Below are 27,909 nucleotides of genomic sequence, written 5' to 3' on the forward strand. Positions count from 1 at the left end.
CATCACCAAAAATCAGCCCATTCCAAAACTTCTAACCTCATCAAAAATGGTTTACAAAAAATGGACGGTTCACGATTTTTCAACTTGTAAAATGGGGCTAGAAGTTTTGGAATGAGCTGATTTTTGGTGAGGATGATCTCTCACCGTAGAGATCATCCTCATCAAAAATCAGCCCATTCCAAGACCTCTAACCCATGTTTTGAAAAAGTGTTTGCAAAAATGTTTGCCAAACTGTTGGCCACGGATAGGGACCCATATATATATATATAGGTCCCTTTCAGCAACAAACATTTTGACAAACATTTTGGCAAAACATTTTTCAAAACATGGGTTGGAGGTTTTGGAATGGGCTGATTTTTGGTGAGGATGATCTCTACGGTGAGGAGATCATCCTCACCAAAAATCAGCCCATTCCAAAACTTCTAGCCCCATGTTTACGAGTTGAAAAATCGTGGACCGTCCATTTTTTGTAAACCATTTTTGATGGGGTTAGAAGTTTTGGAATGGGCTGATTTTTGGAGATGATGATCTCCTCACCGTAGAGATCATCCTCACCAAAAATCAGCTCATTCCAAAACCTCTAACCCATATTTTGAAAAATGTTTTGCCAAAATGTTTGTTGCTGAACATTTCCCATATATATATATATATATATATATATATATATATGGGTCCATAGGGTCAGGTTCAAACGACAACCATTTCAACACACATATAGACAATGCGTTTTGTCTTATAGGCAAAAATGTTTGGAATGGGCTGATTTTTTGTGAGAATGATCTCTGTGGTGAGGAGATCATCCTTGCCAAAAATCAGCTCATTATGAAACTTCTAGACCGTCCAATTTTGGTTGAAAAATTATAGACCGTCCAATTTTTGTTGAAAAATTATAGACCGTCCAATTTTTGTAAATCAATTTTGATGGGGTTACAAGGTTTAGAATGTGATGATTTTTGCCAGGATGATCCCCTCATCACAGAGATCATCCTCACAAAAAATCAGCCATTCCAAACATTTTTGCCCATATAAGACAAACACGTTGTCTATATGTGTGTCGCAGGAACCCGACCCTATATATATATATATATATATATATAAAAGCTTCCAAATTTTTATCGAAAAGGAACACGAGGTGAAAAGTTGAGATTCTAAAATATTTCAAGAACTTTTTTGCCACTTGTTTATTTATTTAGAACTTAGAAGCAATAGTATCGTATTAGCCCTTCATTTCTTATTTTACATGATACTCATAATAAATAAGAACTCCCCAAAAATATTTTAGAAACAGTACAAGTATATGAATCATACGGAGGAAAAGAATAGAAGAAGTATAAAAATACATTTCAAAAATTTAGAATGTTTTCAAGCATCAAATGGTCACTTTTGTTACTATGCCCTTGATTGAATTTAGTTGTTGATGCTACACTGACTACAAATCATCTAGTTGTATTATGATTTTAACCAATCAAATTTTTGATCTACCCCTCTAGGGTTGTAAGCAACTCATAACGGCCGCATGTTCCATCTTGGTGTGATCCTGAATGGAAATCTTTAATGGAAAATTGTTGGGCTTCTGATACCATAGAGAGCTGTGAATGATCTATATTATTTTGTGAGTTGATCCATTTTAATCTTTTATGTCTCAATTTATTTCTTAATTAAAGTTGGTTTCGACCATATGTGTAAAATATGAGAATTCTAATATTACCATTAGAAATCTCTTAATTACCAATCAGCCTTTTTGTAAAATATATATTTCTTAAATAATATTTTATAAAAATAAATAATATATGTAAAATGGTTTTGCCTAAAAATCATATGTTTTGGATGGGTTCATTGTAATGCGAGTCCGACTAGCCTTACTAAGTTAGTAAGGATTTCACCTTTACTAAGCGTCCTTCTGACTACATTTTGGCATCCAAAAATATGATTTGATACTTCAAGGTTGTAAAGGGCAAAATTCTATGACCTAATTTTCAAACGGCCCGTCCAACAACATTCTATTTTGCTTAGTAAAACTCTTTGTTGGACATTGCGTTCAACATTGAACTGACGTGGTAGTGCATAGATAATCATAGATTTCTTTCATTGGGATATATGTTAAAGAAAAAAATCAATGGTTCTCTATGATTTGCCACATCCGTACAGTATTGTACACAGTGTCCAAATAAGGCAGTCCATCATTTTTCCAAATAAATCTTCTTGCAGTGTTATACACAGTGTCCAACGAAGGCAGTCCATCATTTTTTCAGACAAATCTTCTCACTTATATGTATGTTGATGAAAAGCATCAATGGTTTTACACACATCTACTTCAGCAATGTGTGAAATGATATCAATTTTAATGTTCCTTGAGATAGTATTTTGAGTCAAACCTTTATAATATTTGAATAGTGGGTCTTAAATCTTAACAGTCATGCTGTAGTGATGTCAATAAGGGAGATTTTAACGTGGTGGTGCGCACTAGGGATGCAACTTGATTCGGATTAGTTCGGATTAGAGCAAAATCAGAACTGAATCGATCAAGATCGGTTCCATCATATGAGAACTAAAATCGAATCGAATTGTTTTAATACCAAATCGACCTTTATTCGGTTTGGTTCAATTCGATTCCATGGGTTGCGAAGAGACTTACGGTTTGGTCATGAATCGCAGTCGTAGAAAGAGAGAGAAATCAGTTGGTGGCAGACTAGTAGCAGGTCGCAGAGACGAGATCAATCGATGGCAGGCTGGCAGTCGATCACAGAGACGAGATCAGCCCGTGGAAAGTTGGCAGCCGGTCGCAGAGACGAGAAAGAGATTGATCGGCCGGTGGCAACCACTGGCAACCGCTGGTGGCAGGTCGTAGAGACGAGCGAGAGTGAGAGAGACGAGCGATCAGTTGATGCAGACTGGCAACCGCTGGCAGCAGGTCGCAGAGACCAGCAAGAGTGACGAGAGAGAGAGAGAGAGATTGATTGATCGGCCGGTGGCAGGTTGGCAACCGCTAGCAACAGATTGTAGAGACGAGCGTGAGAGACGAGAGAGAGAGAGAGAGAGAGAGAGATGAGGGTTAGGTTAGTTTTTGTAAAAATTAAATATTTTATTTAAAATTAATAGGAATTCGATTTTCAATTTAATTTGGATTTTTATATTACCTGAACGGAGAATCGAACCGAATTCATTAGTTTTTTATTTTCTAAATCTGAAATCGAACCAATATTAATTTAAATCGAACCAAACCAATTCAAATTTTACGGTTTGATTCGGTTCTCGATTTGAACCGAATTAAGTTGCACCCCTATTGCGCACATGTCCATAGATATATTTTACTCCTATCACGGAGAGAATGCATCTACGATCATACCCACCACCACGTCTAGATGTTCCCATGTGTCCCACTGAGGTCACTCCCGCATTAATCAAATCTTAATTGCCAATAGCAGCATTCTTTTTTATTCATCCTACATAACTTCGAAGAACACCCCTTCTTTTTTTTTTATTATTCATTTATTTATTAAGGTCAACTGGTTAAGGCAGGTCCAGTCCAGCTATAACATCAGCATTAATCAAATCTTAATTGCCAATGGCAGCTTTCTTTTGTATTCATCCTACATAACTTCGAAGAACACCCCTTCGTTTTTTCTATTATTCATTTATTTATTAAGGTCAACTGGTTAATGCAGGTCCAGTCCAGCTATAACATCAGGTGGGAGAGAGGAAGAAATGAGGCAAGGTAGTCAGCCACCTTCTTCGTCTCTTTCCCAATTTTCAAAAAGATCAGCCCTAGAACATTCTACTTTGCTTCGTAAAACTCTTTAGAAGAAAAAAAAGTTCTCCACCAAAAATTGAAGTTAAATATGCTAGACTTCAACACCATCACAGACAAGTCAAGAAAGCATGTCTTCTTCAATGACTTAATCAGTTATGTTTCTACATATCTTATAAGGTAAAAAATTCCATTTTAATGTTTTAAGTTGCAAATATATTTGTTTTTAATTCTTTTACTTGTATACGTTGCTGTGGCTTCTGATGCTCTAATGTGTATAACAAATCTAAATGGAATTTTTCCTATTTATTTGAACTAATAACTATTAGGTTCTTCAGTATTTTATTGAGCTTGTTTTGTTCTCTTCTTGTGATTTGGTTTTTGATTTCGGTTTCATCTATAAATTTAGTGAATTTTTTCTTTTCTTTGTAGATTGTTTCTTTAATTAAACAAAGTAAATTAGTAAGCCTTTTTAATTATAAAAATATGGGACAGAAATAGTGCAACATTTGTGGACTTTTAAGGCCAAGCCAATAGTGGATTTGCTGCGATATGGATCATCTAACTGCCAATAGCACGGTTCCTCTAAGGAAGACCAAGAGTGTTGATGAGGCCCTCATCACAGGTAGTCATCTAACTACGGACACTGAATTTGAGCTCAATCACTATATTCAAGGAGACAGAACTGTTGGTCTATCAGCAAACACCGAATTTGACCTTAACCGCAGTATTCACGGGCACAGCACGACTGTTGATCTATCAGCAAACACCGAATTTGGCCTTAACCACAGTATTCACGGGCACAGCAGGACTGTTGATCTATCAGCAAACACCGAATTTGGCCTTAACCGCAGTATTCACGGGCACAGCAGGACTGTTGATCTATCAGCGAACACCGAATTTGGCCTTAACCGCAGTATTCACGGGCACAGCACGACTGTTGATCTATCAGCAAACACCGAATTTGGCCTTAACCACAGTATTCACGGGCACAGCAGGACTGTTGATCTATCAGCAAACACCAAATTTGACCTTAACCGCAGTATTCACAGGCACAGCACGACTGTTGATCTATCAGCGAACACCGAATTTGGCCTTAACCACAGTATTCACGGGCACAGCACGGATGTTTCTTTCTTTTATCTTCTTTTATATATATATATATATATATATCTTATTATGATTCATAAATTAATCCATCGTGATCCATAACCTATGACAGAGTGTCCATTTTCACCCTCTTCTGCTCATTACCGCACAATGTTCGAAAATCAGCAGAATTACGAGGTGCCATTGTCGCAATCTAATTTACACCACCTCACAAACCCATATTTAAAGGATTTTCCTGGGCCTAATGATCCAGGACTTAAGACATGGTTACAGTGGTCTCCCTCATCTGTTGGTTACACCAATGTAGAGGTTGACTCTGATAGTGACAATCCAAACATTTCCAAGATCGAGCCAATAAAACATACTTTATCCTGATTTTATGTTTTTCGTTGGTGTAATAGATTGCTGATTTCTTGAAGGAACCTTCTATATTGGCATCGTTGAGCCATCCCAATGTCATTGCTTTTTATGGAATAGTTCACGATGGCCCTGATGGATCATTAGCAACCGTGACAGAGTTCATGGTTAATGGATCTTTGAAACAAGTTTTGAAAAAGAAAGACAGGTAGAATATTTAATTATCATAAACTTAATTTCTTATCTCTGGACTGCGAGCATCATTTGCTGTGGTATAGAATTTGAATTCACAATGCTATGTTTTGACGTCCCATGAGCAGAACGATTAATCTTCATAAGAAGCTCATTATAGCTATGGATGCCGCATTTGGGATGGAGTATTTGCATTGGAAGAACATTGTTCACTTTGATTTGAAGTGTGAGAATCTATTAGTAAATATGAGAGATCCTCATCGACCTGTCTGCAAGGTGTGCTCAATGTTTACATTAAATTTATTTTTTCGATTATACTTTTGTTAGGAGCTTTTCTAGTAGTAGTGGACATTGAACTTTTATCATTCCTTTGTTACTTCTTCATTTGTCTGTAAAATTATATTGATTGGGCTTGTTTAAACTCTTGAAAACCTTTGAATTATTACCATAGTTGTACCATAATAATTTAGTGTCCATTGTTGGATGCCTGGTAAGCTTTATTCTCATACCATGTTTTGGACACATGGTGACACTTTTCCAGGCAAATCATAATTTAATCAAAGTATTATTTTCAACTATTAATTGTATATTGTTTATTTGATTTTGCTTTGTCAGCTTTTCCAAATGCATTCTTATTGTGTATTTAATATGAACTTAAAAGTGTTTGTTTAAAAAATATATTTGTCAACATATGGAATTAATTGGATGAACATTTTGGCCATTCGGATTTGTGGTGGTTAGTGTATTTGATAGTTCAGATCAATGTTGGACACCGACACAGGTATTTATTATGTGTTTATGGCATAGCAGGTAAGAAATATAGCTTATGACTGTTATATTGGCATTGCAATGTCGATTTGTGAGTTTTTCTCCAAAATAACCTCTTGTTTATTCTCATTTATATGGTCATAAGGAGCTTGTAATTTTGTTAGAAACTTATTCACTATATGTATTCTTTCAGATTGGTGGTGTGGGTTTGTCTAGGATGAAACGAAAAACCTTAGTATCACGAGGTGTCCTTGGATCATTGTCGTGGACGGTGGCACCTGAACTTCTTAATCCGAACAATCAAATGGTAACAGAAAGAGTAAGATTCTTAGTACTGTTAGCTCATGGGCATTTTCAACAAAATGTTCTGCATATCATCCATTGTTAATTGTTTTTTTTTTTTTTTAGTTTCTATTATCTTGTTCATCCACTTTTTCCGTGTTGTAGATTGATGTCTATTCATTTGGGATTGTCATGTGGGAAATGCTTACTGGAGAGGAACCTTATGCAAATAGGCATTTTATTTCCATAATTGGTAGGCACCTTTTTGTTGAAATTTTAGAAATTCCTAGCTAGTTTACTTGATAGGAAATCATTTTTGTAGCTTTTTTTGGGTGGCTAACCAGCTTTTATCAGTAACTAAAATTATTTTCAATCTCTTATTACCCCCCCGCAAACAGTTAATGAACAGTGATGAGTAGCTTTTTTTTTTTTTTTGGTGATTTCATTAGAATGCTTGTCAAAACTCCTCATCAAAAATCTCCAATTGCAAGACTGGCTTGGGCTTGTAGAGATTATGGACAGAAATCTTATAACAGAGAACATAATTATAAGGAGTATTATAAATGGATACTAATTATACTACAAAAATCATATGAAAATAGAAATGCAACATATCCTCATAAAGTGTATGCCTCAAATGGAGTGCACATCCCTCAAGGCATAAGGCTTTACAACAACTTTTGAAGTAATATTGTGCAAGCCTTTGAGGGAAAATGGCCTTAGTTTAAAGCCTCAAGGCCTTTTTGAGCTTTGCCCTGAAGCCACCGTAAAGCCTCCCATGCCATTGAAATCATTGGATCTACGGTGCTTTACCTGATTTGCTAAACTAATTGGTTGATTTTTTTAGTTTTTTCTTAATCGTGTGTGTCATAAATTTTAAAATGTCCAAAAATGATGGAATATATTGGATGGTTGTGAATCATTCAATCATATTGATTGTTTGATGACTTCAAAGATCTCCTAATCGGCCCATCAATTACAAAGTTTCGTTGAATGTAGAACTATGCTTTTTTTTTCAAATGATTTGTTTGATGAATTTATATTATTTTCTTTGAGATTACAAATTGAATCTAAAAAGGAACACAAGGTAAAAAGTTGAGACTCTAAAACATTTCAAGAAAATTTTTGCCATTTATTTATTTATTTAGAACTTAGAAGCAATAATCATTTATTGATTTACTTGGAACTCAGGAACAATATTAGTATCAATGTATCATCTTTGCTGTTTATTTTTTACTTTAAATAATACTCATAATAAAGGATATGTTATAATGGATAATGGTAGGCAAGGGTTACTGTTGTAATGGGGATACATTATTGAGGTTCCTCACAGTTCCTTCCACAAAACAGTAGAAAAAAAAATTGAGAAGCTTTTCAAGCATGAAAAAGTCACTTGTGGTACAATGCCCTTGATTGGATTTAGTTGTTGATGCTGCACTAATTATGAATAACCTGGTTTTATTATGATTTTTAAGTTTAACCAATCAAATCTTGATCTTCTTCTCTTCAATTTTTTGTTTTTTTTTCCTTATAGGGGACATTGTGAAAAACTCATTACGCCCACAAGTTCCATCTTGGTGTGATCCTGAATGGAAATCTTTGATGGAAAATTGTTGGGCTTCTGATCCAAGTGAGAGGCCATCCTTTTCTGAAATATCTCAGAAGCTGAGGAAAATGTACGCGGCAATCAAATTGAAGTAATGCATTTTCTGGATGTTTCAATTCCATTATCTTGCTGTCTATATCACCCAATTGTTGCCGAAGAAAGACGTATTGCAGTATCAAAGTCCCTAACTGTTTCTGAAAACACACAGGATATTAATGCCTTTGGTTTTCTATTTTGTTCATGGTCTTTTTCAATAAAATATTCTGCAAATCATCCATTGTTAATTGCTTTTTATTTTATTTTCATATTCATCCACTTTTTTCCTTTTGTAAATTGTCGTATTTTCGTTTAGGATTGTTTTGTGGGAATTGCTTATTGGAGAGGAATCTTATGTGGGTATGCATTGTTTTTATATAATTAGTAGGCACCATTTTGTTGAAATTTTAGAAATTCTTTGTTTATTAAAATAGCAAATCATTTTTGTAGCTTTTTTTGGGTAGAAAAACATTTTTGTACCTCTGATTGTTTTAGAATACATTCACTCACAGCATAACTAAAATTATTTTCTTTTCTTTTTTTTTCGATCGATAGCTAAAATTATTTTCTATCCATTATTGCCTCTGCAAACGGTTAATAAACAATAAATGGGTAGCTTTTATGTGATTTCAGTGAAAATTCAATCTTTGAACCTTAAAAGAGATTTCAAATGTACCTCAACGATTAGATGTGAAATTTAATCTCTCCAGAAAAATTATCATGAATCTACAATAATCGATTTTGTATGATGTGAAATTCAAGCTCTTAAATACTCGATTTGTAGAAAATCTGAAGATCAGAAGAGAATGTGAAAGTTCGTGAACTATAAAAAAAATTCGGATGAATCGGAGATTCATGGATGAGAAACAAAGACATCCAAAGCTTCAACTTCGTATGCAATGGAGACAAAGAGTTCTTTGTCTATAATGTTCAAAATCGAGAGAAGCAAGAGACACAAGACCTACATCCATTTCTAAGAACACCTTCTCTAAGGTCTTGTTATTTCACTAACAATGAGGCTTATGGTTCACTTCAAACCTTATATAAGATCTTTTACTTGCGCTAAATCTTCAAACCTTTAACTTTATGACACTCCTTCTCACTCAAAAAATTAGATATTGTACTTAGAGAATCTAGTACCTTTCACTATTAGCAAGAACTTGGTTTTTGACAAGGCTAAACTAAGAAACCAAGGTTGATGGATTTGAAAAAGAAAACCAAAATAATATAAGGACTTGTTCAAACAACATGGATCTTCTCATGAAAGCACTTGAGGTCTTGAGTCCTTGGCCTTCATTTTTTCCAACTTCTTTTTCTCCTTGCTCCGAGAGATATTCCTAATGTGTGTAAGGTGAAGATGGATGGATCAAACAAGGAGATGGGCTTAGGTTATAAGGGGTTCAACTAAGGCAAAGGGTCCCCTATGGGTAGAGTGGGCTCCAAAGGCGTTAGGAAGCTTGGGTGGCTTAAGGCTTTGAGTTTGATCTAGCCCAAAAGAGAGAAGAGCTCTCAAATATATAAAATTTATTTGGACAACGAATATCTGACGGTGGCACTGCTAGACCAAATGGTCAAATATTTTGAAATCTTGTTCTGGCGGTGGCAAGGGAAGTGATACCACCAGAAATAAGCTTTTGCCACCAGTGTCGAGTTTATCGAGGGGGGCTAGCGGTGGCACTACTAGTTTCCTATCGTTTGAAATTTCTAAATCTAATTTATAAATTGAAGAATTGTGAACCGTTAATTTTTTACCATTAATTTGTAATCACTTTTCAAGGGGTTAGAAGTTTCAAAATTGGCTGATTTTTTATGAGGATGATCTACTGACTATAGAGATCATCCTCACAAAAATTCATCATATATATATTTGAGTTTTAAAATTTTATCTAAAAAGGAAAACGAGGTGAAAAGTTGAGATTCTAAAACATTTCAAGCAAAATTTTACCATTTGTTTATTCATTTAGAACTTAGAAGCAATAGTATCATCTTAGCTCTTTATTTCTGATTTTAAATAATACTCATAATAAAGGGTGACTCAGTCACAAGAACTCCCCAAAAATATTTTAGAAACAGAACAAGTATATGAATCATATAGAAGAAAAGAAAAAAAAATAGTAGAAAAGTATGTTTCAAAAAATTGAGAATGTTTTCAAGCATCAAATGGTTAATTTTGTTACTATGCCCTTGATTGGATTTAGTTGTTGATGCTACATTGACTTCGAATCATCTGATTGTATTATGATTTTAACCAATCAAATTTTGATCTACCCCTCTTGAGTTGTGAGCAACTTATTACGGCTGCATGTGTCATCATGGTGTGATCCTAAATAGAAATCTTTGATGGAAAATTGTTGGGCTTCTGATAGGGGTGCACACTAGATCAGGTAAATCCGAGAATCGAATCAATCCAAAGCCTTTTGGATTGGATTGGTTTGGTTAAGGTACAGATTGTAAAAAAAAAACTGATTGATTTGGTTCGACTCCAGATTAGGGGTATAATAGAACCGAACCAATTTATATATATAAATATTTATTTATTTAAAAATATAATATAATCTTAAAAGATTAAAGATAAAAACATTCAAACAATACTCAAAAGTCTCAAACTCCCTTCTTACTTTCTTTCATATATTATCTCTTCTTCAAGTTCTTTGAAAAAAACCTAGCCGTTCGTCTCCCTCACCTTACCACTTGTCACCTCATTAGAAAACGAAGAGGTAATCCATCTCTCTCTCAATTGTGTTAATATGTTACAAAGAGATAATATTTATTTTGCTTAGGTTTAAGTTTTAACCATTTTAATTTTACTATTGAAAATAATAAATATGAGAATCAAGAACCGTTCCGAATCCATCTGAACCAAGGTTGGTTTGGCTTGGTTTAGTTCTATAGGATAATTATATTGGTTCGATTCCAATTTTACCACAAATCCGAACCATGTGCACCCCTAGCTCCTAATACCAGGGAGAGTTGTGAATGATCTATCATTTTGTGAGTTGATCCATTTTAATCTTTTTTGTCTCAATCTATTTCCTAATTAAAGTTGCATTTGACCATATGTGTAAAATACGAGAATTCTAATATTACCATTGGAAATCTCTTAATTACTAATCAGCATTTTTGTTAAATATATTTATTTATTAAATAATATTTTATAAAAATAAATAATATATGTAAAATGGTATTGCCTAAAAATCATATGTTTTGAATGGGTTCATTGTAATACGGTCCGACCATCCTTACTAAGTTAGTAAGGATTTCACCCTTGGGATTACATTTTGGCATCTAAAAACATGATTTGATGCTTCGAGGTTGTAAAGGGCAAAATTCTATGACCTAATTTTCAAACAATCAGCCCAACAACATTCTATTTTGCTTAGTAAAACTCTTTGTTGGACACTGCGTTGAACATTGAGCTTACATGTAATGGATAGGTAATCATAGATTTCTTTCGGTGGAATATATGTTAAATAAAAAAATCAATGGTTCTCTATGAACTGCCATGTCAGCACAATGTTGAACACATTTTTCCAAATAAATCTTCTCACTCATACGTATGTCGATGAAAAGCATCTATGATTTTGCACAAATCCACGCCAGCAATGTGTGAAACAATGCCAATTTTAATTTATACTTGAGATAGAAATTTGAATCAAACCTTCGTAATATTTGAACAATGTGTCTTAAATCTTAAGAGTCGTGCTGCACTGATCTTAGTGAGGAACACCTTGATGTGGTGGTGCACATATGTTCATAGATGCATTTTACTTGTATCTCGGAGAAAATACATCTACGGGCATGCGTGCATGCGCCTCATCGCGTCAAAATGTCCCCGTGTATCTCCCATTGAGGTCACTCCAGTAATAATCAAATTGTGGTATAATAAGTAAAATTTGGGGTGCCAATAACAGTTTTCTTTTTTATATTCATTCGAAGAAGACGACCACCCCTTCGTCTCTCTTTCTTTGTTTTTTTTTAAGTCAACAGAGTCGTTAAGGCAGATCCAGACCAGCTACAACTACAGGAAAATATGTCTTCTTCAATGATTTAATCAGTTATGTTTCTACATATCTTATAAGTTAAAAATTCCATTTTTAATGTTTTAAGATGCAAATATATTTGTTTTTATTATTTTACTTGTATACGTTGCTATGTCTTCTGATACTCTAATGTGTATAATAAATCTAAATGGAAAATTTCCGATCTATTTGAACTAATAACTATTAGGTTTTTGAGTAATTTTATTGAGCTTGTTTTGTTCTCTTCTTGTGATTTGGTTTTTGATTGCGGTTTCATCTATAAATTTAGTGAATTTTTTCTCTTCTTTGCAGATTGCTTCTTTAATTAAACAAGAAAATTAGTAATTATAAAAATATGGAACAGAAATAGTGCAAAACTTTTAAGGCCAAGCCGATAGTGGATTTGCTGCCATATGTATCGTCTAACAGCCAATAGCGCGGTTCCTCTAAGGAATACCAATAGTGTCGATGAGGGCCTCATCACAGGTAGTCGTCTAACTACGGACACTGAACTTGAGCTCAATCACTATATTCAAGGAGGCAGCACTGTTGGTCTTTCAGCAAACACTGAATTTGGCCTTAACCGCAGTATTCACGGGCACAGCACTGATGGTATAATTTTCTTTCTTTTATCTTCTTTTATATTCATATATATATATAGATCTTATTATGATTCAAAAATTAATCCATCGTGATCCATAACCTTTGACAGAGTTTCCGTTTTCACCCTTCTTTTGCTCTTTACTGTACAATGTTAGATAGTCGGCAGAATTACGAGGTGCCATTGTCACAATTTAATTTACACCACCACCTCACAAACCCAAATTTAGGGTCTTCGCCTAGGCATCATGATCCACGACTTATGACAGCGTTTCCGTTGTCTCCCTTGTCTGTTCGTAACACCAATGTGGAGGTTGACTCTGATAGTGACTGTCCAAACATTTCCAAGATCGAGCCAACATATGCTGAGGCAGAAGCTTTTTCTAGACAATTACAGGTTCTTGTCCATTGTCTTCTCGCCACATGATTATTAATTTTTTGATGCATCTCTATTCATTTGTATCCATCAATTTAAAAATTATTACGTTTGCCTTTTGTATAGACAATAAAAATCGATGATCTAGAGCAAATTCAAGAATTGGGATCTGGTACATATGGGGTTGTTTATCATGGGAAATGGAGGGGTACTGATGTAGCGGTAAAAAGAATAAAATTGAGTAGCTTTGCAGAGATACCGTCTAAGAGGGAACGTTTGGTTGGTTCTGTAATCCTTTCTACTATTGATTCCATTATCAATATCTATTGTTTCAAGTTCCAACCATATCATGAAAGGCTTTTGGATCCTTATATAGTTTAACACTAAAACATTTAGTAGAGTGTTATATGACATGGTTTACTTTATCCTGATTTTATGTTTTTCATTGCTGTAATAGATTGCTGATTTCTGGAAGGAGGCTTTGATATTGAGCTCGTTGCATCATCCCAATGTCGTTTCTTTCTACGGAATAGTTCGCGATGGCCCTATTGGATCTTTAGCCACTGTGACAGAGTTCATGGTTAATGGATCTTTGAAACAATTTTTGCAAAAGAAAGACAGGTAGAACATTTAATTATTGAAAACTGGATTTCTTCCATCTGAAGTTGGGCATCATTTTGCTATGGTATAAAACTTGAACTAAGAATGCTATGTTTGGACCTCCCATGAGCAGAACAATTGATCGTCGTAAGAGGCTCATTATAGCTATGGATGCCGCATTTGGGATGGAGTATTTGCATGGGAAGAACATTGTTCACTTTGATTTGAAGTGTGAGAATCTATTAGTAAATATGAGAGATCCTCATCGACCTGTCTGCAAGGTGTGCTCAATGTTTACATTAAATTTATTTTTTCGATTATACTTTTGTTAGGAGCTTTTCTTGTAGTAGTGGACATCGAACATTTATCATTCCTTTGTTACTTCTCCATTTGTCTGTAAAATTATATTGATTGCGCTTGTTTAAACTCTTGAAAACCGTTGAATTATTGCCATAGTTGTATCATAATAATTTAGTGTCCATTGTTGGATGCCTGGTAAGCTTTATTCTCTTACAATGTTTTGGACACATGGTGACACTTTTCCTGGTAAATCATAATTTAATCAAATTATTATTTTCAGCTATTAATTGTATATTGTTTATTTGATTTTGCTTTGTCAGCTTTTCCAAATGCATTCTTATTGTTTATTTAATATGAACGTAAAAGTGTTTGTTTAAAAAATATATATGTCAACACATGGAATTAATTGGATGAACATTTTGGCCATTTGGATTTGCGATGGTCGGTGTATTTGATAGTTCGGATCAATGTTGGACACCGACACAGGTATTTATTATGTGTTTATGGCATAGCAGGTAAGAAATATAGCTTATGACTGTTATATTGGCATTGCAATGTTGATTTGTGAGTTTTTCTCCAAAATAATCTCTTGTTTATTCTCATTTATATTGTCACAAGGAGCTTGTAATTTTGTTAGAAACTTATTCACTATTTATATTCTTTCAGATTGGTGATGTGGGTTTGTCTATGATAAAGCAAAAAACCTTAGTATCAGGAGGTGTCCGTGGAACATTTCCGTGGATGGCACCTGAACTTCTTAGTGGGAAAAGTGAAAGAGTAACAGAAAGAGTAAGATTCTTAGTACTGTTGGCTCATGGGCATTTTCAACAAAATGTTCTGCATATCATCCATTGTTAATTTTATTTTATTTTTAGTTTCTATTATCTTGTTCATCCACTTTTTCCATGTTGTAGATTGATGTCTATTCATTTGGGATTGTCATGTGGGAAATGCTTACTGGAGAGGAACCTTATGCAAATATGCGTTTTACTTCTATACTTGGTAAGCACCATTTGTTTGAAACTTTAGAAATTCCTAGCTAGTTTACTTGATAGGAAATCATTTTTGTAGCTTTTTTTGGGTAGCTAACCAACTTTGATCAGTAACTAAAATTATTTTCTATTCATTATTGCCCCCGCAAACAGTTAATGAACAGTGATGGGTAGCTTCTTTTTTTTTTTTTTTGTGATTTCATCAGAATGCTTGCCAAAATTCCTCGTCAAAAATCTCAAGTTGCAAGACTGGCTTGGGCTTGTAGAGATTATGGACAAAAACCTTATAACAGAGAACATAATTATAAGGAGTATTATGTAATGAATACTAGTTATACTACAAAAACGATGCGAAAACAGAAATACAACATATCCTCATAAAGTGTATGCCTCAAAAGGAGTGCACATCCCTCAAGGCATAAGCCTTTTCAACAACTCTTGAAGTAATATTGGGCAAGCCTTCGAGGGAAAATGGCCTTACTTTAAAGCCTCAAGGCCTTCTTGAGCTTTGGCCTTAAGCCACCCTAAGCCGTAAGCCTCCAATGCCATTGAAAACATTGGATCTACAGTGTTTTACCTGATTTGCCAAAAATGATGGAATATATTGGATGGTTGTGAATCATTCAATCATATTGATTGTTTCATGACTTCAAATATCTCCTAATTGGCCCATCATTTACAAAGTTTCATTGAATGTAAAATTATGCTTTTTTTTTCTTTCAAATGATTTGTTTGATGAATTTATATTATTTTCTTTGAGATTACAAATTGAATCTAAAAAGGAACACGAGGTAAAAAGTTGAGACTCTAAAACATTTCAAGAAAATTTTTGCCATTTATTTATTTGTTTAGAACTTAGAAGCAATAATCATCTATTGATTTACTTGGAACAGGAACAATATTAGTATCAATGTATCATCTTTGCTGTTTATTTTTTACTTTAAATAATACTCATAATAAAGGATATGTTATAATGGATAATGGTAGGCAAGGGTTACTGTTGTAATGGGGATACATTATTGAGGTTCCTCACAGTTCCTTCTACAAAACAGTAGAAAAAAAAAATTGAGAAGCTTTTCAAGCATGAAAAAGTCACTTGTGGTACAATGCCCTTGATTGGATTTAGTTGTTGATGCTGCACTAATTATGAATAACCTGGTTTTATTATGATTTTTAAGTTTAACCAATCAAATCTTGATCTTCTTCTCTTCAATTTTTTGTTTTTTTTTCCTTATAGGGGACATTGTGAACAACTCATTACGCCCACAAGTTCCATCTTGGTGTGATCCTGAATGGAAATCTTTGATGGAAAATTGTTGGGCTTCTGATCCAAGGGAGAGGCCATCCTTTTCTGAAATATCTCAGAAGCTGAGGGCAATGAAATTGAAGTAATGTATTTTCTGGATGTTTCAATTCCATTATCTTGCTGTCTATAACATATTACCCGATTGTTACCGAAGAAGGAAGTATTGCGGTATCAGGGTCCCTAACTGTTTCCGAAAACACACAGGATATTAATGCCTTTGGTTTTCTATTTTGTTTCCTACAAATATGGGGGAGGGGGGTTCCATTGGAAACTTTATGAATCTTATACAAACTTCAAGTAAATTTTAGAGTGGGATTCGAAATTAATTTAAACATAAATGTTTCCATTGAAGCCAATTTGAATCTGGTGTTGGTGATTTGTGAGTCTTTGGAATGCCATATCGCTCTCGTGTTGCTATGGTTGGTCATCTCGGCGTCCATTTGCCTTTTTAATAATACTAGTTAAGTGCATGTGAATAAATATTCATTTTATATAAAATTATAAATTACTATTTTAAAATTCTAACAAAACTACATATTTGTACATTTTTGTGTGAATCAAATTTTGTAGCAATGCTTGAATCTTCCAATTTGAAAATAATCCACACCATGCTCTCTTTGTATACAAAAAAATTGAACCCATTTCACAAACATTTTTTTTTTACATAAAAGAAAACCTAGACTTGGTGGTACAAATACTAAGTAGAGTTTGTTCAAATCAAACAATATTGATCTATGATATGAAGGTTAGAAATTGCGTTGATTCTCATTAAAGGATTTAATCCAAACTAATCTATAAAAATTAAAAAAATACCGATGAACTCCCCTTTTAAAATGAAGAAGAACAAATCAGTTTTTTCTTATACCACTTGAATTATTCAATCTAAACCATGGATGCAAGGAAATAGTAGAATTCTGTCAAATCCCTATGATTGTCGTTAAAGTTATTTATCCAAACTAATGTATGACAAAAAATAAAAATGACCATGATAAAATATCACACTGTTGTTCACACACAAGCATCCTGAAACTTCTAGGTACTAAGTGCTTCACACTGTAGTTCACACAGACATCCTAAATGGATAGATAGCTACAATTATTATAACCCTCCTTAACCAAAATTGACGAATTTGAGATTTTCTTAGTAATCTCTTGAATCTCTGAAAATCATTCTAGAAACAAGTCAAGAAAAAAAGTTCGAGAATAGATCAACATTATCAGTTTCAGAGAAGAGCGAGAGAGAGACAGAGAGAGAGATATCTGGTTCATATTAGGGTTACTTGGAGAAGAAGACCCTTTCCATAAAAATGCATCCTACGTTGTGTAGTTGAAGAGATCACCATTGAACGTAGAATACTTGTTGCAAGTGGGATCTAACAATAGATTTATCAACACTTTCTTTTCTATGGGTAACCATAACCATAACATTTTATTGGAAAAGCAAGGTAATACTACCAACAAATATTCATTAACTGAATTAATAATGAAAGTATTACATAGAATTAGTTACATATAAACATTAGGCTAGAGCAAGAAAACTCAAAAATGACATATGGTACATGTTGCATGAACAGAAAAGGCAATCTAACCTATCATCAAATTATGATGTGGAGCACATTGAATCATAGAGGAATTACAGAAGGAAGTTATCGATCATGTGAAGAACCACATCTGCACCATCTGAATTCATCCAATAGTTCTTCACCTGGATTTATTAGAAATGGGACATAAAGAAAAGAAATTAACAACATTTAATATGTTTCCAAAACATTAAAAATAAATAATGTACTTATTATTCAAACATAAATAGAGATGAAACAAGTCAAGAGAAAGAAATAAGAAAAAAAGAATGAAACAAGTCACGTAAATTATGGATGAGGATGAGATATGAATGATATTATAATTCAATTTATGAAGGGTAACATATTTTCAGAAGATGCACAATATATTTGTGAAGAAAGGACAGCCAACAATAATTATTTTCATCATTCTCAAACATGACACTTCCTCTAAGCTTGCAAATATCAAAATTACCAAACATAGAGAAGTACCCCAAAACCTAAATGACTGCGTGAGATATACTTCCCAAGATATGGCTATCAGCGTTGGGCATTGATATGGATACAACTGTCGTACTTGATTGACCCCAAAAATCAAAAGGGACCAGTCACAAATATATAGTTGATAGTTGATGCTTTGATACTATAATATTAGCATGTATTAACTCACTAAAGGCAATTGCCTCTTTAGATAAGAAGGTTATATGGACTTAAGGACCATATAGAGCCTAGACTGAGGTCCACATTTGGGACACATGGACTGCCACGTTGGCCCAAATGACACCTCATCCCTCTAGGGTTCATGATTTATGCATGCATGCATGTCTGTATGTATGTATGGAGGAGGCAAAGTTGCACACATTACGTGGAACACTACTTTGGGCACCATACAGAAATATTTCAGTATAGATCATAAGTTGAGTGTAAACCAATGACAACAGAAACTTAAAGCCATTCAATAGAAGCACTTGCCTGAATGGTATTGTGGGCAATGTATTTCTGCCTACTTTTCTGAAAGCTAACATCCACACGTTCCCAAGTGACCTGAGTGAGACCTCTAATCATCTCCTCTACAAATAGAAAATACAGGAAATCCATAAATCAGAAAAAGATGGGACAAAGAAAGAACAGTAAGTTCCTAGCATATTCTTCATATAAGAGACAGTTGGCAGATGTCTAAAGATCACACCAAACAACCATGGGCACAATGAGATTAAAAAAAACACATGCACACACATGTATAAATGCATCTCATCAAAAGAAAAATCCTCAAAAACATGCTCTTTTAAACTCTGAATGGATGGAAGACCAGTAATACAATCGAACCTTGATTTTCATCACCATGGAATTTACACCCGACTCCTTGCATTAAAAAATTATCCATATCCTTTCTTTCCAAATCAGCCAACAAACAGAAAATGTATGTATATTCTATAGCCTTCTTTCTTCTGAAGCCAATGCATTGGAAGCCATCCTTCAAACAACTTGTACATAGATTGAAGGACTATTTAGCATATGGTGAAGCGTTACACAAACAGTAGCAAAATAAACATCTTTCTAGATAAAAACCTGAAGGAGACACCCGACTCCTCACTAGCTCTGCATAGGCAGCAAAGTTTAAACAAAAGCTCCATCATTCAAATGTTGAGATTATCGAAGTCCAAACAAAAAACACCTTGGAAGGAATGGGGGCACCCAAACACCACCTTGGAAGGGAAGGACCCACTCCCTAAGAGAGGAAATCTAGTTTTAAAAAAATATTTGTCCTCAATTTTTTTTTCATCTCTTGATTAGTGTAGGATAAATATAATTAAAGAGACATTTTATCTTTGGGTTTAATTTAACTTTTGTCTTAGTTTATCAGTTTTTTTTTTTTTTTCAGCACTGAAAAACATGATTTACACCTGATCATGTTATGAAATTTATGAGGTACTTTTTATTTAATTAGTTTTTCTCTCTAAAATAAATTTAGTTCAGTAAAGCTAAATGAGCATAAGTAATGAAAATTACAACAAGGTGAACCAAAGCAAATAAATTCATTCCTTATAGCTAATTATTGGTTTCATTTGTATCTTTTGCTGCTTCAACGTATCAATATTTTAGTTTTTCTTCTTGATTAGTATGATAGAATTAGCCTCTGGGCCCAACTAGCTTACATTCCAGTTACACACCCCGCTTAACTGCCATGCAATGTTCCATGGTTCATACCCACAAAAGGAAATCATTCGACATTTTCCACAGGCCAAAAAAAAAAGGAAAGAAATTTGTGTGCATCAAAGAAATTTCTTTTGGACAACATTTCACTGACATTAGTGTGTAAAGACGACTATAAAGTGTTCGGCTTACAGATCTAACTAAAACAATATAATAAGAAAAGGTCTCAAATGAACCAAAAAAATATCAGTCCAACAAAAGAGAAGTTTGAGAAACCTTCCAAGTTGACTGGTTGGCCGTTGATGTGGGAAGATGCTTCTTTAAGGATGCCTTCGGCTGCACTTTCTCTCTCAATATATACAATATGTGGGTACTCCTCATTTTTTACAAGAAGATGGGACTGGAAAAAAATTCAAGGAAAGGTGAAACTTTTACTGAGTGGGAAGTAACAAGAAATGTATCTTGGATATTGATGACAAGCATATGAACGAATTCCTCATATAGAAACCAAACCAACCTGTGGTAGTTCATGTTGACGGCGGATAGATGATGTTCTCCACCCGACCATATCTCATGATTAGTCAAAGATCATAACCAAATTCTCGTCACATAATAAAGAAATACAACAGGGTTTTTGGTTGAGAATATTAAGGAATTTAGTGTCAATAGTTCTTCAAAAGGATACGATCATAGTTTGCGTTGGCATATGCCACACGGCGCTTGAAAGAGCGTAAGGCTGAACTGCAGAGGACACAAGGATAAATGATGCTATTACTTAGGTAGGTACAGCTGTACAAGAATTCAAGCTACTTCCATGACAAATGGTAAGGGTGCGATCCAAGCCAGGTTAGACTGGTAGAGAAACCCCAAGGGGTTGGCCTAGTGGCAAGCCGTGCCTTCATAAGCTACTCAGGAAGGGTAGGTCAAGTGTTCAAAATCCCACAAAGTAATGAATTCCTTGGGGCCACCCTCCAGGGTCCGGTTGACCCTCAACTCAACCAGTTGCACATAGGACTTTCCGAGGGGGCCATGCGTGTGACCGTGGAATTAGTCTCACCCAAAGGGTGGGTATACCCACGATAAGCAAAAAGAAAAAAAAAAGGTTAGGCAGGTAAAGATAAATTTGGGCTCAAGCCATCCACTCTTGGGCCCATAGTGAACCCATTGCAACCTTAGTCTGAGTTGGCCAATGACATAAGACCCAAGCTCGAACCCATGGAAAAAAAATTGAAACTTGAGCTAAACCTGATTTGACCCACGTTTAATTTGCTGCTAGAATTTTGAAGGGTGTTGTGTGGGGTGGGGGGTGATGGCCTAGCCCAGCCAAAACTCAATTTCAACCCCAATTTTGTGGTCCACCAATCCCAGCCCAACCATAAAACAATCCAGATCATTCGATTTGCAGGCCAGCCAGCCTTGGTTGAATCACTAACAAAAGCATTGATGGTTCAATCAATTGATGCTTACATAAATTTTAAATCATTGCAGTCATTAACCATTCGAAGGAGAAGGGGAGGCCTCCCATCATCATTATCAGTGAGGAAGAGATGTTTCCCAGTCCTCCCAACGATCCAATGTGCTGTTTGAGATGCCCTTCTCTCCAAAAATGGAAGGCCACAGAGGAAAGGGAGCTGCAGAAATAACATTAAATAGAAGAATAAAACATCTAAAATAAAATTTCACAGATCTCACAAATTTCAAATTCTAGATAAAAAAAAATGATCGAGACCAAAACAAAGTTATTCTTTTCAGAATACAAAAACCACAAGTTTCTAAATACCGTATAAGGATACCTAAGAATCAACTTACAGAAAATTTGGCATTCCCTTGCCATGTTGATTAATAAAGAACTAACCTCTGAGATGAGAGCACCAATGAACTTCATAGATTGTTTTGCTCATGTCGTAAATTGATTAGTGATAGAAGGAAACAATAATCAAATCCATCTCATGCTATGTAACAAGGACACTTGAATTTTGAAGAACTTGCGTGTTAGACACTGTTTCATACTTATGTATCAGACACTTGCCTTCGTAAACAAATAAAGCTTTAATTTATTGAACAGGTATTGTTTTCAAGCATTATTTATATTTTGTTTATATGATTTAATGAATTTTTTATTGTTATTTAATATGAACTAAAGTATCTAAAAAGTATACCTCAACATATGGGATAAACGGCAGGGACATGTAGATTTTTCAGGTTTGTAGGGGTCAGTATCTGAAACTTCATAGTATTGAACATCAATACACGTGTAAGTGTCTTTGTTCCATAGATCTCATGTGATTTCTAACTGTTTTAGTTGTTTTAACATTAATGGAATGGCAAGTAATAAGAAATCCTTCACTTCTTCATACTTCGAGGGCTTCGCCCCAGGTCGAAAACAATGGAGAACAGAAAACTTCGAAGGATTTTGATGTGCTACATTTTTCTTAGACTTATTCATCTTGCTCCTCAATTGTTGAAATAGGTCGTTTGGAGATCACAAAACTCTTTCAAACCACAGTTTGGTAAATAAATATACTTGTATAGATAGTAGCTTGATTAGAAAAATAAATAAATGCAAGAACAAACAAAGTGATGTACATAAAAAAAGTGAAGTTTGAATTAGCAATCACATATAAAGCATTCTTAGATCTACCTGCTTATTTCCCCTTGAACCCAAATGAGGTGTTGCAAATGTTATAAAATTCATGGGTTCCAATCCAGCGATTCTACCTTCTTGAGGTTGTTCTTGGCATTGTGATAAATAATTAGATCGTTCTTCACCTGAGCTTTTCCTTGTAAGAACCGAAGTTTCCGTATCTGGAAAAGGCTCATATAACCTTCCAATAGCATATCTTGCTATCAGGCCACCTAATGAGTGAGCCACAAAGGAAATCTTCTGCACCCCAGGTCTACGACTAACAACTGCCCGTACCTACACCAAACATCATCAAAACTTCGTATAAACTTCCAAAAAATAAATCTCAGCCACATAGATTCATGGAAAATAAGTGCAGAGAATTAGAGAATAAGATGAATCACGGGGACGAATGAAATTATACAAAAAATATACGAAAAACAACCTAGTTAATATCCATACCTCTTCAGCAAGCCTCTCGCCCATCATGTCAACACCATCAAAAGTCAACTTCGAAGAGTTGCACTCACTGCCTGCTTGGAAATAATTAAGTCAAAAACAAATTATTGGCTGTTGAAAATAATATATCCACATAAAAATGCTGAGTTAGAAAAACTGATAAACTTCAATAAATTTGAATTTACTGCTAGCTAGAAAATGATGGCCATTAGATTCCAGAATTTGCTAATTCATAACTGGAATGGACAAATTTCAAAATAAATGATGAATTACTTCAGCCCAGATGAGAGGTTACCGTCCACTCCAGATTACAGTAGCACATGTTCAAAGTGCCTGTATTTCCAGTCTCCTGGATATGTGTCAATTTATTTGAAACATGAAACTATATATTTACCTGCTTCTTAGTGGTATATGCAAGATCCTTGAACTTTAGCGAGTTAGCAACAAAGGGAATGTAAAATTATACATGAATACTTACGATGCACAATAACTTTGTCTGGAACCTTCTTCACAAACTGCTGTGCAGCATATCGCCAATCATCAGCACTGAAAAAGAAAAAAAAAAGTTAAAAAGAAATCATAAAAGGCATGCATAGAGAATATATATATATATATATATATATAGAGAGAGAGAGAGAGAGAGATTGGGTTATATGGACCGAAGGACCGTCTATCTTTATGGACAACATGCCAGCATGGCGCCCAAAATCACCATCAGGTGCCACATAGAGCATGAAATTTTTTGAACTTCCAAAAAAAATTTAAAAAAAGAGATTTTTTTTCACCGTTAGCTTTAGATTTTAAATCTGGGAGTTCAGCAGCCATCCATTTTCAAACTCAAGATCTAGCCCCCAAAAAATGTTTTTTTCAAGATTTTTTTTTTCAAACCCAATCTAGACCACAAATCAACAGGGATGAGGTCTCATTTGGACCAACATGGCAGTCCACATGGCCCAAATGTGGATCTCGGTCCATGCAATCTTTTCCCATATATATATATATATATATGGTCAGGTTATTTTGACAAAATCCTAGACAACATTCTAGACATAGTTTTGTCTCATATGGCTAAAAAGTTTCGGAATGGGCTGATTTTTTGTGATGATGATCTCTATAGTGAGTAGATCATCCTCACAAAAAATCAGCCAATTCTGAAACTTCTAACCCCATGAAAAGTGGTTACAAACTAATGGTAAAAATTAACGGTTCATGATACTTCAACTTATAAACTAGGGTTAGAAATTTCAGAATTGGCTGATTTTTTGTGAGGATGATTTTCTCACCATAGAGATCATCCTCACAATATATACATATATATATATATATGAATTGATCCATACCTACTCACTGTTTGCAACTGTACATTGAGTCCTCTTCAACATGATTTTTGTTACAAAAATCAGTCCATTATAAATTGCTAATTATGGGGATGCAAAATAGAAAACTATCAAATTAGTGACATGTGGCCCTTCGGGATATGTGAAATCAGAAACATGATCATTCCCAATGGTACCCTATCTAGAGTATGCAAAACCAGACCCGAGACTAGGGAACTGGGAACTTGGTATACGAAAAGTTCATCAAGGCTTAGGACGGTGCTAAAGGATGGGGAAATGCACGACGAGAGCCAAGCTCCCAGCACCAATCAAGGTTGGGAGATCAGCAGGTAGATGTGGCAGGTTAAAAAGCCTATGAAAGAGTATGGGGGAAGGTCCGTCCTTAGCTAAACGTATCAACAATGCACAATTTTCTGTGTATATCACAACAGGTCATCCCAGGTACCTCACCTAACTAAGGCAAGGCAAGGCACAAACAGGGACGAAGAGCTCCTAGCAGAGGTATGGGCAACACACAGACCGATATTGAACAACCCTCTATAACCACCACCTCTCACAAACATGTGAGGATTATAAAAACCCTCGCATAGTAAAAAACTGGAGCAGAAAAAGAAAATGAGAAAGAAGAGGGGGAAGAGGATTTGTGGGCAGTGGGAAAGAGGAATCGAAGAGGTTACAAAGAATAGTCGGGGTAATCATTTTGACTTTATCAAGTGATAACACGTCCAAAAGCGACTTTATCCCCCACACAAAAATGTAACATTTTTACTTTTGAAAGTTAAAAGTTAAAAAACTTGTTTGGATTCCTTTTAGAAAACTAGTTTTAGAAAGTAAAAAACTTAACTTATTAAAGAGCAAAAGAAAACTATTTTCTAAAAGTTACTTTCTCCCTAAGCTACTTTCTACTTTCTAGCTAAGCAGGCTCTAACTATATTAAAAAGTTGGCTTAAATTTACAGTTTAAATGAATAGTCCAAATTGCTCAAATACAAGTCAACTTTTAATGAGGTTAAGTATGTCACAATAGAATGACATTATGTAACGATGGTCTTCAAGGTATGGATAATTCACTTTAGGGTTGGAGCGGCTAACATGATATTCATATCGAACCCACAAGTGCAAGTACAAATAGGGAGCAAGCATACAGAGCAACTATATGTATAGGGGAATGTAAAAGTCTAATGAAGCATGGGGATAGTATCAATAATAAAAAAGTATGGGATTAGTAGCAACCTCCGATACTTTGCATTTTACTTGTTTTGTTTTTCAATGAAAAATGTAAAGGCATTTTAATCTTTTGGATATTAAATGCTTATCTTTTATTGAAAAGGTGAGAACATATTGGTCTTTGTATGCTAATATAATAAATGCTTGTGCAATAAATAGTATAAATAATTTTACCAAAATGTCCTTGTTTTTTCAATAAAAGACAAGCATTTAATATCCAAAAGACAAAAATGTCCTTACCTATTAGAACACAAAACAACTAAGAGCATTATTGGAATGCTAACTTCCCATGAAGTATCGGGATGTTTTTACCTTCAATACTTTGCATTTTCAATAATACCCCTTCCTTTCTTTTTTATCTTTTAGTGAAAAAAAATAAGGGATATTTTGATCTTTTTTATATAAAATGCTTGTTTTCACTGAAGAGAGCTTCTATTGCCACACCAACTTTTGCTTAATGCCACCCCAAGATTTTGCAAATTCTTTGATGATCTACATATGAATTGGTGTGGCATTAGCAAAAGTTTGTGTCGCAATAGCATCTCTCTTATTGATAAGGTAAAATATTTTGATCTTTTGATATTAAAGGCTTGGGATAAATATTAAACACACATTTACAAAATATTTTTTCATTTTTCAATACAAATAATCATTTAATATCCAAAAGACCAAAATCACCTTGCCTTTTTTACTAAAATACAACACAATTGAGAATATTATTAGAAAGGAAAGTATTAGAGGATGCCCAATGAAACATTGGACATTGTCATTCCCATATATATTTGTAAATTTAAGATTTAACCAACTCTTACTCAAACATGTCATCAAACCAACGAGCGTTGTAGTGGCCAAGGCATCCCTCCAAAAAGGGAGAGATCTTGAGTTCAAGCCCTCTCATTGGCCACCCACATGGTTTTATCCATGGGTGGATTTACAGTGGGGGGCACTTGCCCCCACAAATTTTCGAAGTCTATGGATTTATGAGCTATTGCGATAGATAATAGCGGCAAATAAAAAAATCCACCTCTATTGCCCCCACAATATATTTTCCTACCCTTAGTTGCCCCTAAAAAAATAAATAAATAACTCCACTCTTAGTTGCCCCACATGAGCAAAATCCTGGCTCTGCCCTTGGATTTATCCCCACTACTAGGTATGTGTGGTTTGTGGGGTATTGCATGTACCCGAGGCATTTGGGCGAGATATGGTGCTCTAAGAGGCCAGTTGCCTCACCTTGCTAGTCGGGCGTTCAGAACCCCATCATAAAAATAACTAAAAATCTTCCTTGAACACAATTATTATGTGTTCCATTTAATGCGATCCAAACAGGGATTTTAGTTTTCTTTGCTCAATTTCTAAATTCAACCAAACAAAATTCAATTCAGATGGAAATAAAATCCATAATTTAAAAAAAAAAAAAATTACTAAAATGAAATATACATGTTTTACCTCCCAATTATGCCATTAACCATGATGACGAGGTGCTCGGGGAAATGCTTAGCTTCAGTTGCTTCTATAACATCCCACATTTCTTCTCCACTTCCATGAACAGACTCCACCTTAACGTTCTGCTCTTTAATTTTCTGACCCTTAAAGCAATCAATTATACTAAATTTACTTCTCGGTTCTTCACTAGATTTCGAACGAAACCCTAATCCCAAGAACCCCATCTCTCTAGAACTTCTATGAATACGGTTCAGCGAAGAGCAATGGCCGTTGATCTCTTTAGCATCCAAATTAACAATCTTAAACAGCGAATTGGCACCAATCATGCGTGGCTGATTGAATCAAAATTCGTACGAATATATCCAAATGAGAATCATCTTTCAAATCTCTTGGAAGATTAGTAAAGAGAGAAGAATTTCGAGTTGTCGACCAAGAGAAGTTAAAGATGTAGAAATTAAAAAGAGGGTCAATTATTGTTCGAAGAAACTTCTAGTACTGATGAAGAATCAAAACGATCATAGGAATAGAGACGAATCTCTGGGAAGAGAAGTTTGTTAAATTGAGTTTTGATCCTGTATTTGAGGGAGTTAGTTAAATATCCAACTCAACCTATCTGTAAATTTTAAGTCCACACCTGATTCACTATGATGTATATGTATTGTTTCGACTCGATCAAGTAACAAATCTATTTTTGTAGAATAATGATTTCCTGACTCCTCGTGACATACTCCTTCAATACTCTCCTGACGTGTCATGTGCCAGAACCAAATAACTTTTCCTATAATCATATAGAATTGTGCAGTTGTGTATCTCG

The 27,909-nt window shown here is 34.7% G+C and overlaps 3 protein-coding genes across 7 annotated transcripts; 2 read left to right on the forward strand and 1 right to left on the reverse strand.

The window, feature by feature from the left end:
• Nucleotides 1-3,520: 3,520 nt before the first annotated feature.
• On the forward strand, nucleotides 3,521-8,336 carry LOC147392875 (RAF-like serine/threonine-protein kinase PRAF). Its single transcript, XM_086457137.1, has 6 exons — nucleotides 3,521-3,928; nucleotides 5,260-5,423; nucleotides 5,536-5,683; nucleotides 6,369-6,494; nucleotides 6,623-6,710; nucleotides 7,992-8,336. The coding sequence occupies exons 2-6, from the start codon at nucleotides 5,380-5,382 to the stop codon at nucleotides 8,156-8,158; spliced, it is 573 nt and encodes a 190-aa protein (XP_086313263.1). The 5' UTR covers nucleotides 3,521-3,928; nucleotides 5,260-5,379; the 3' UTR covers nucleotides 8,159-8,336.
• Nucleotides 8,337-12,034: 3,698 nt separating this feature from the next.
• LOC147392876 (RAF-like serine/threonine-protein kinase PRAF) lies at nucleotides 12,035-16,625 on the forward strand. 4 transcript variants are annotated; one of them, XM_086455670.1, is made up of 9 exons: nucleotides 12,035-12,153; nucleotides 12,431-12,730; nucleotides 12,877-13,115; nucleotides 13,221-13,373; nucleotides 13,552-13,715; nucleotides 13,828-13,975; nucleotides 14,661-14,783; nucleotides 14,909-14,996; nucleotides 16,224-16,624. In XM_086455670.1, the coding sequence occupies exons 2-9, from the start codon at nucleotides 12,532-12,534 to the stop codon at nucleotides 16,376-16,378; spliced, it is 1,269 nt and encodes a 422-aa protein (XP_086311796.1). In that variant the 5' UTR covers nucleotides 12,035-12,153; nucleotides 12,431-12,531; the 3' UTR covers nucleotides 16,379-16,624. The 4 variants fall into 4 exon arrangements, with proteins under 4 accessions (XP_086311796.1, XP_086311798.1, XP_086311799.1 ...); XM_086455672.1 differs by lacking the exon at nucleotides 12,035-12,153 and having other exon boundaries at nucleotides 12,194-12,730; XM_086455673.1 differs by lacking the exon at nucleotides 12,035-12,153 and having other exon boundaries at nucleotides 12,590-12,730; nucleotides 12,831-13,115; nucleotides 16,224-16,625.
• A 1,115-nt stretch (nucleotides 16,626-17,740) lies between these two features.
• On the reverse strand, nucleotides 17,741-27,646 carry LOC147392877 (putative lipase ROG1). 2 transcript variants are annotated; one of them, XM_086455668.1, is made up of 10 exons: nucleotides 27,099-27,643; nucleotides 23,565-23,632; nucleotides 23,090-23,160; nucleotides 22,646-22,924; nucleotides 21,472-21,635; nucleotides 20,690-20,745; nucleotides 20,522-20,574; nucleotides 20,281-20,404; nucleotides 18,823-18,920; nucleotides 17,741-17,996 (listed from the first exon to the last, which is right to left on the reverse strand). In XM_086455668.1, exons 1-10 carry the CDS (start codon nucleotides 27,419-27,421, stop codon nucleotides 17,925-17,927), a joined length of 1,308 nt encoding a protein of 435 aa, XP_086311794.1. In that variant the 5' UTR covers nucleotides 27,422-27,643; the 3' UTR covers nucleotides 17,741-17,924. The 2 variants fall into 2 exon arrangements, with proteins under 2 accessions (XP_086311794.1, XP_086311795.1); XM_086455669.1 differs by lacking the exons at nucleotides 17,741-17,996; nucleotides 18,823-18,920 and adding an exon at nucleotides 19,210-19,449 and having other exon boundaries at nucleotides 27,099-27,646.
• Nucleotides 27,647-27,909: the final 263 nt, after the last annotated feature.

This window comes from Akebia trifoliata, chromosome 10, assembly GCF_017979445.1.
Source record: "Akebia trifoliata isolate Shusen 1 chromosome 10, ASM1797944v1, whole genome shotgun sequence".
NCBI classification, from domain to species: domain Eukaryota; kingdom Viridiplantae; phylum Streptophyta; class Magnoliopsida; order Ranunculales; family Lardizabalaceae; genus Akebia; species Akebia trifoliata.

Bases quoted from the DNA above. Each gene is read 5' to 3' on its own strand.
- LOC147392876 (XM_086455670.1), top strand. From the start codon at position 12,532: ATGTATCGTCTAACAGCCAATAGCGCGGTTCCTCTAAGGAATACCAAT. The intron at 12,731-12,876 runs GTATAATTTTCT...GTACAATGTTAG, and splicing joins TCACGGGCACAGCACTGATG to ATAGTCGGCAGAATTACGAG. The intron at 14,784-14,908 runs GTAAGATTCTTA...TCCATGTTGTAG, and splicing joins GTGAAAGAGTAACAGAAAGA to ATTGATGTCTATTCATTTGG.
- LOC147392875 (XM_086457137.1), top strand. From the start codon at position 5,380: ATGGTTAATGGATCTTTGAAACAAGTTTTGAAAAAGAAAGACAG. The intron at 5,684-6,368 runs GTGTGCTCAATG...GTATTCTTTCAG, and splicing joins CTCATCGACCTGTCTGCAAG to ATTGGTGGTGTGGGTTTGTC. The intron at 6,495-6,622 runs GTAAGATTCTTA...TCCGTGTTGTAG, and splicing joins ATCAAATGGTAACAGAAAGA to ATTGATGTCTATTCATTTGG.
- LOC147392877 (XM_086455668.1), bottom strand. From the start codon at position 27,421: ATGATTGGTGCCAATTCGCTGTTTAAGATTGTTAATTTGGATGCTAAA. The intron at 23,161-23,564 runs GTAAGTATTCAT...ATTTCCAAGCAG, and splicing joins AGACAAAGTTATTGTGCATC to GCAGTGAGTGCAACTCTTCG. The intron at 18,921-20,280 runs GTTTCTCAAACT...TTCTATTTGTAG, and splicing joins CCAACCAGTCAACTTGGAAG to AGGAGATGATTAGAGGTCTC.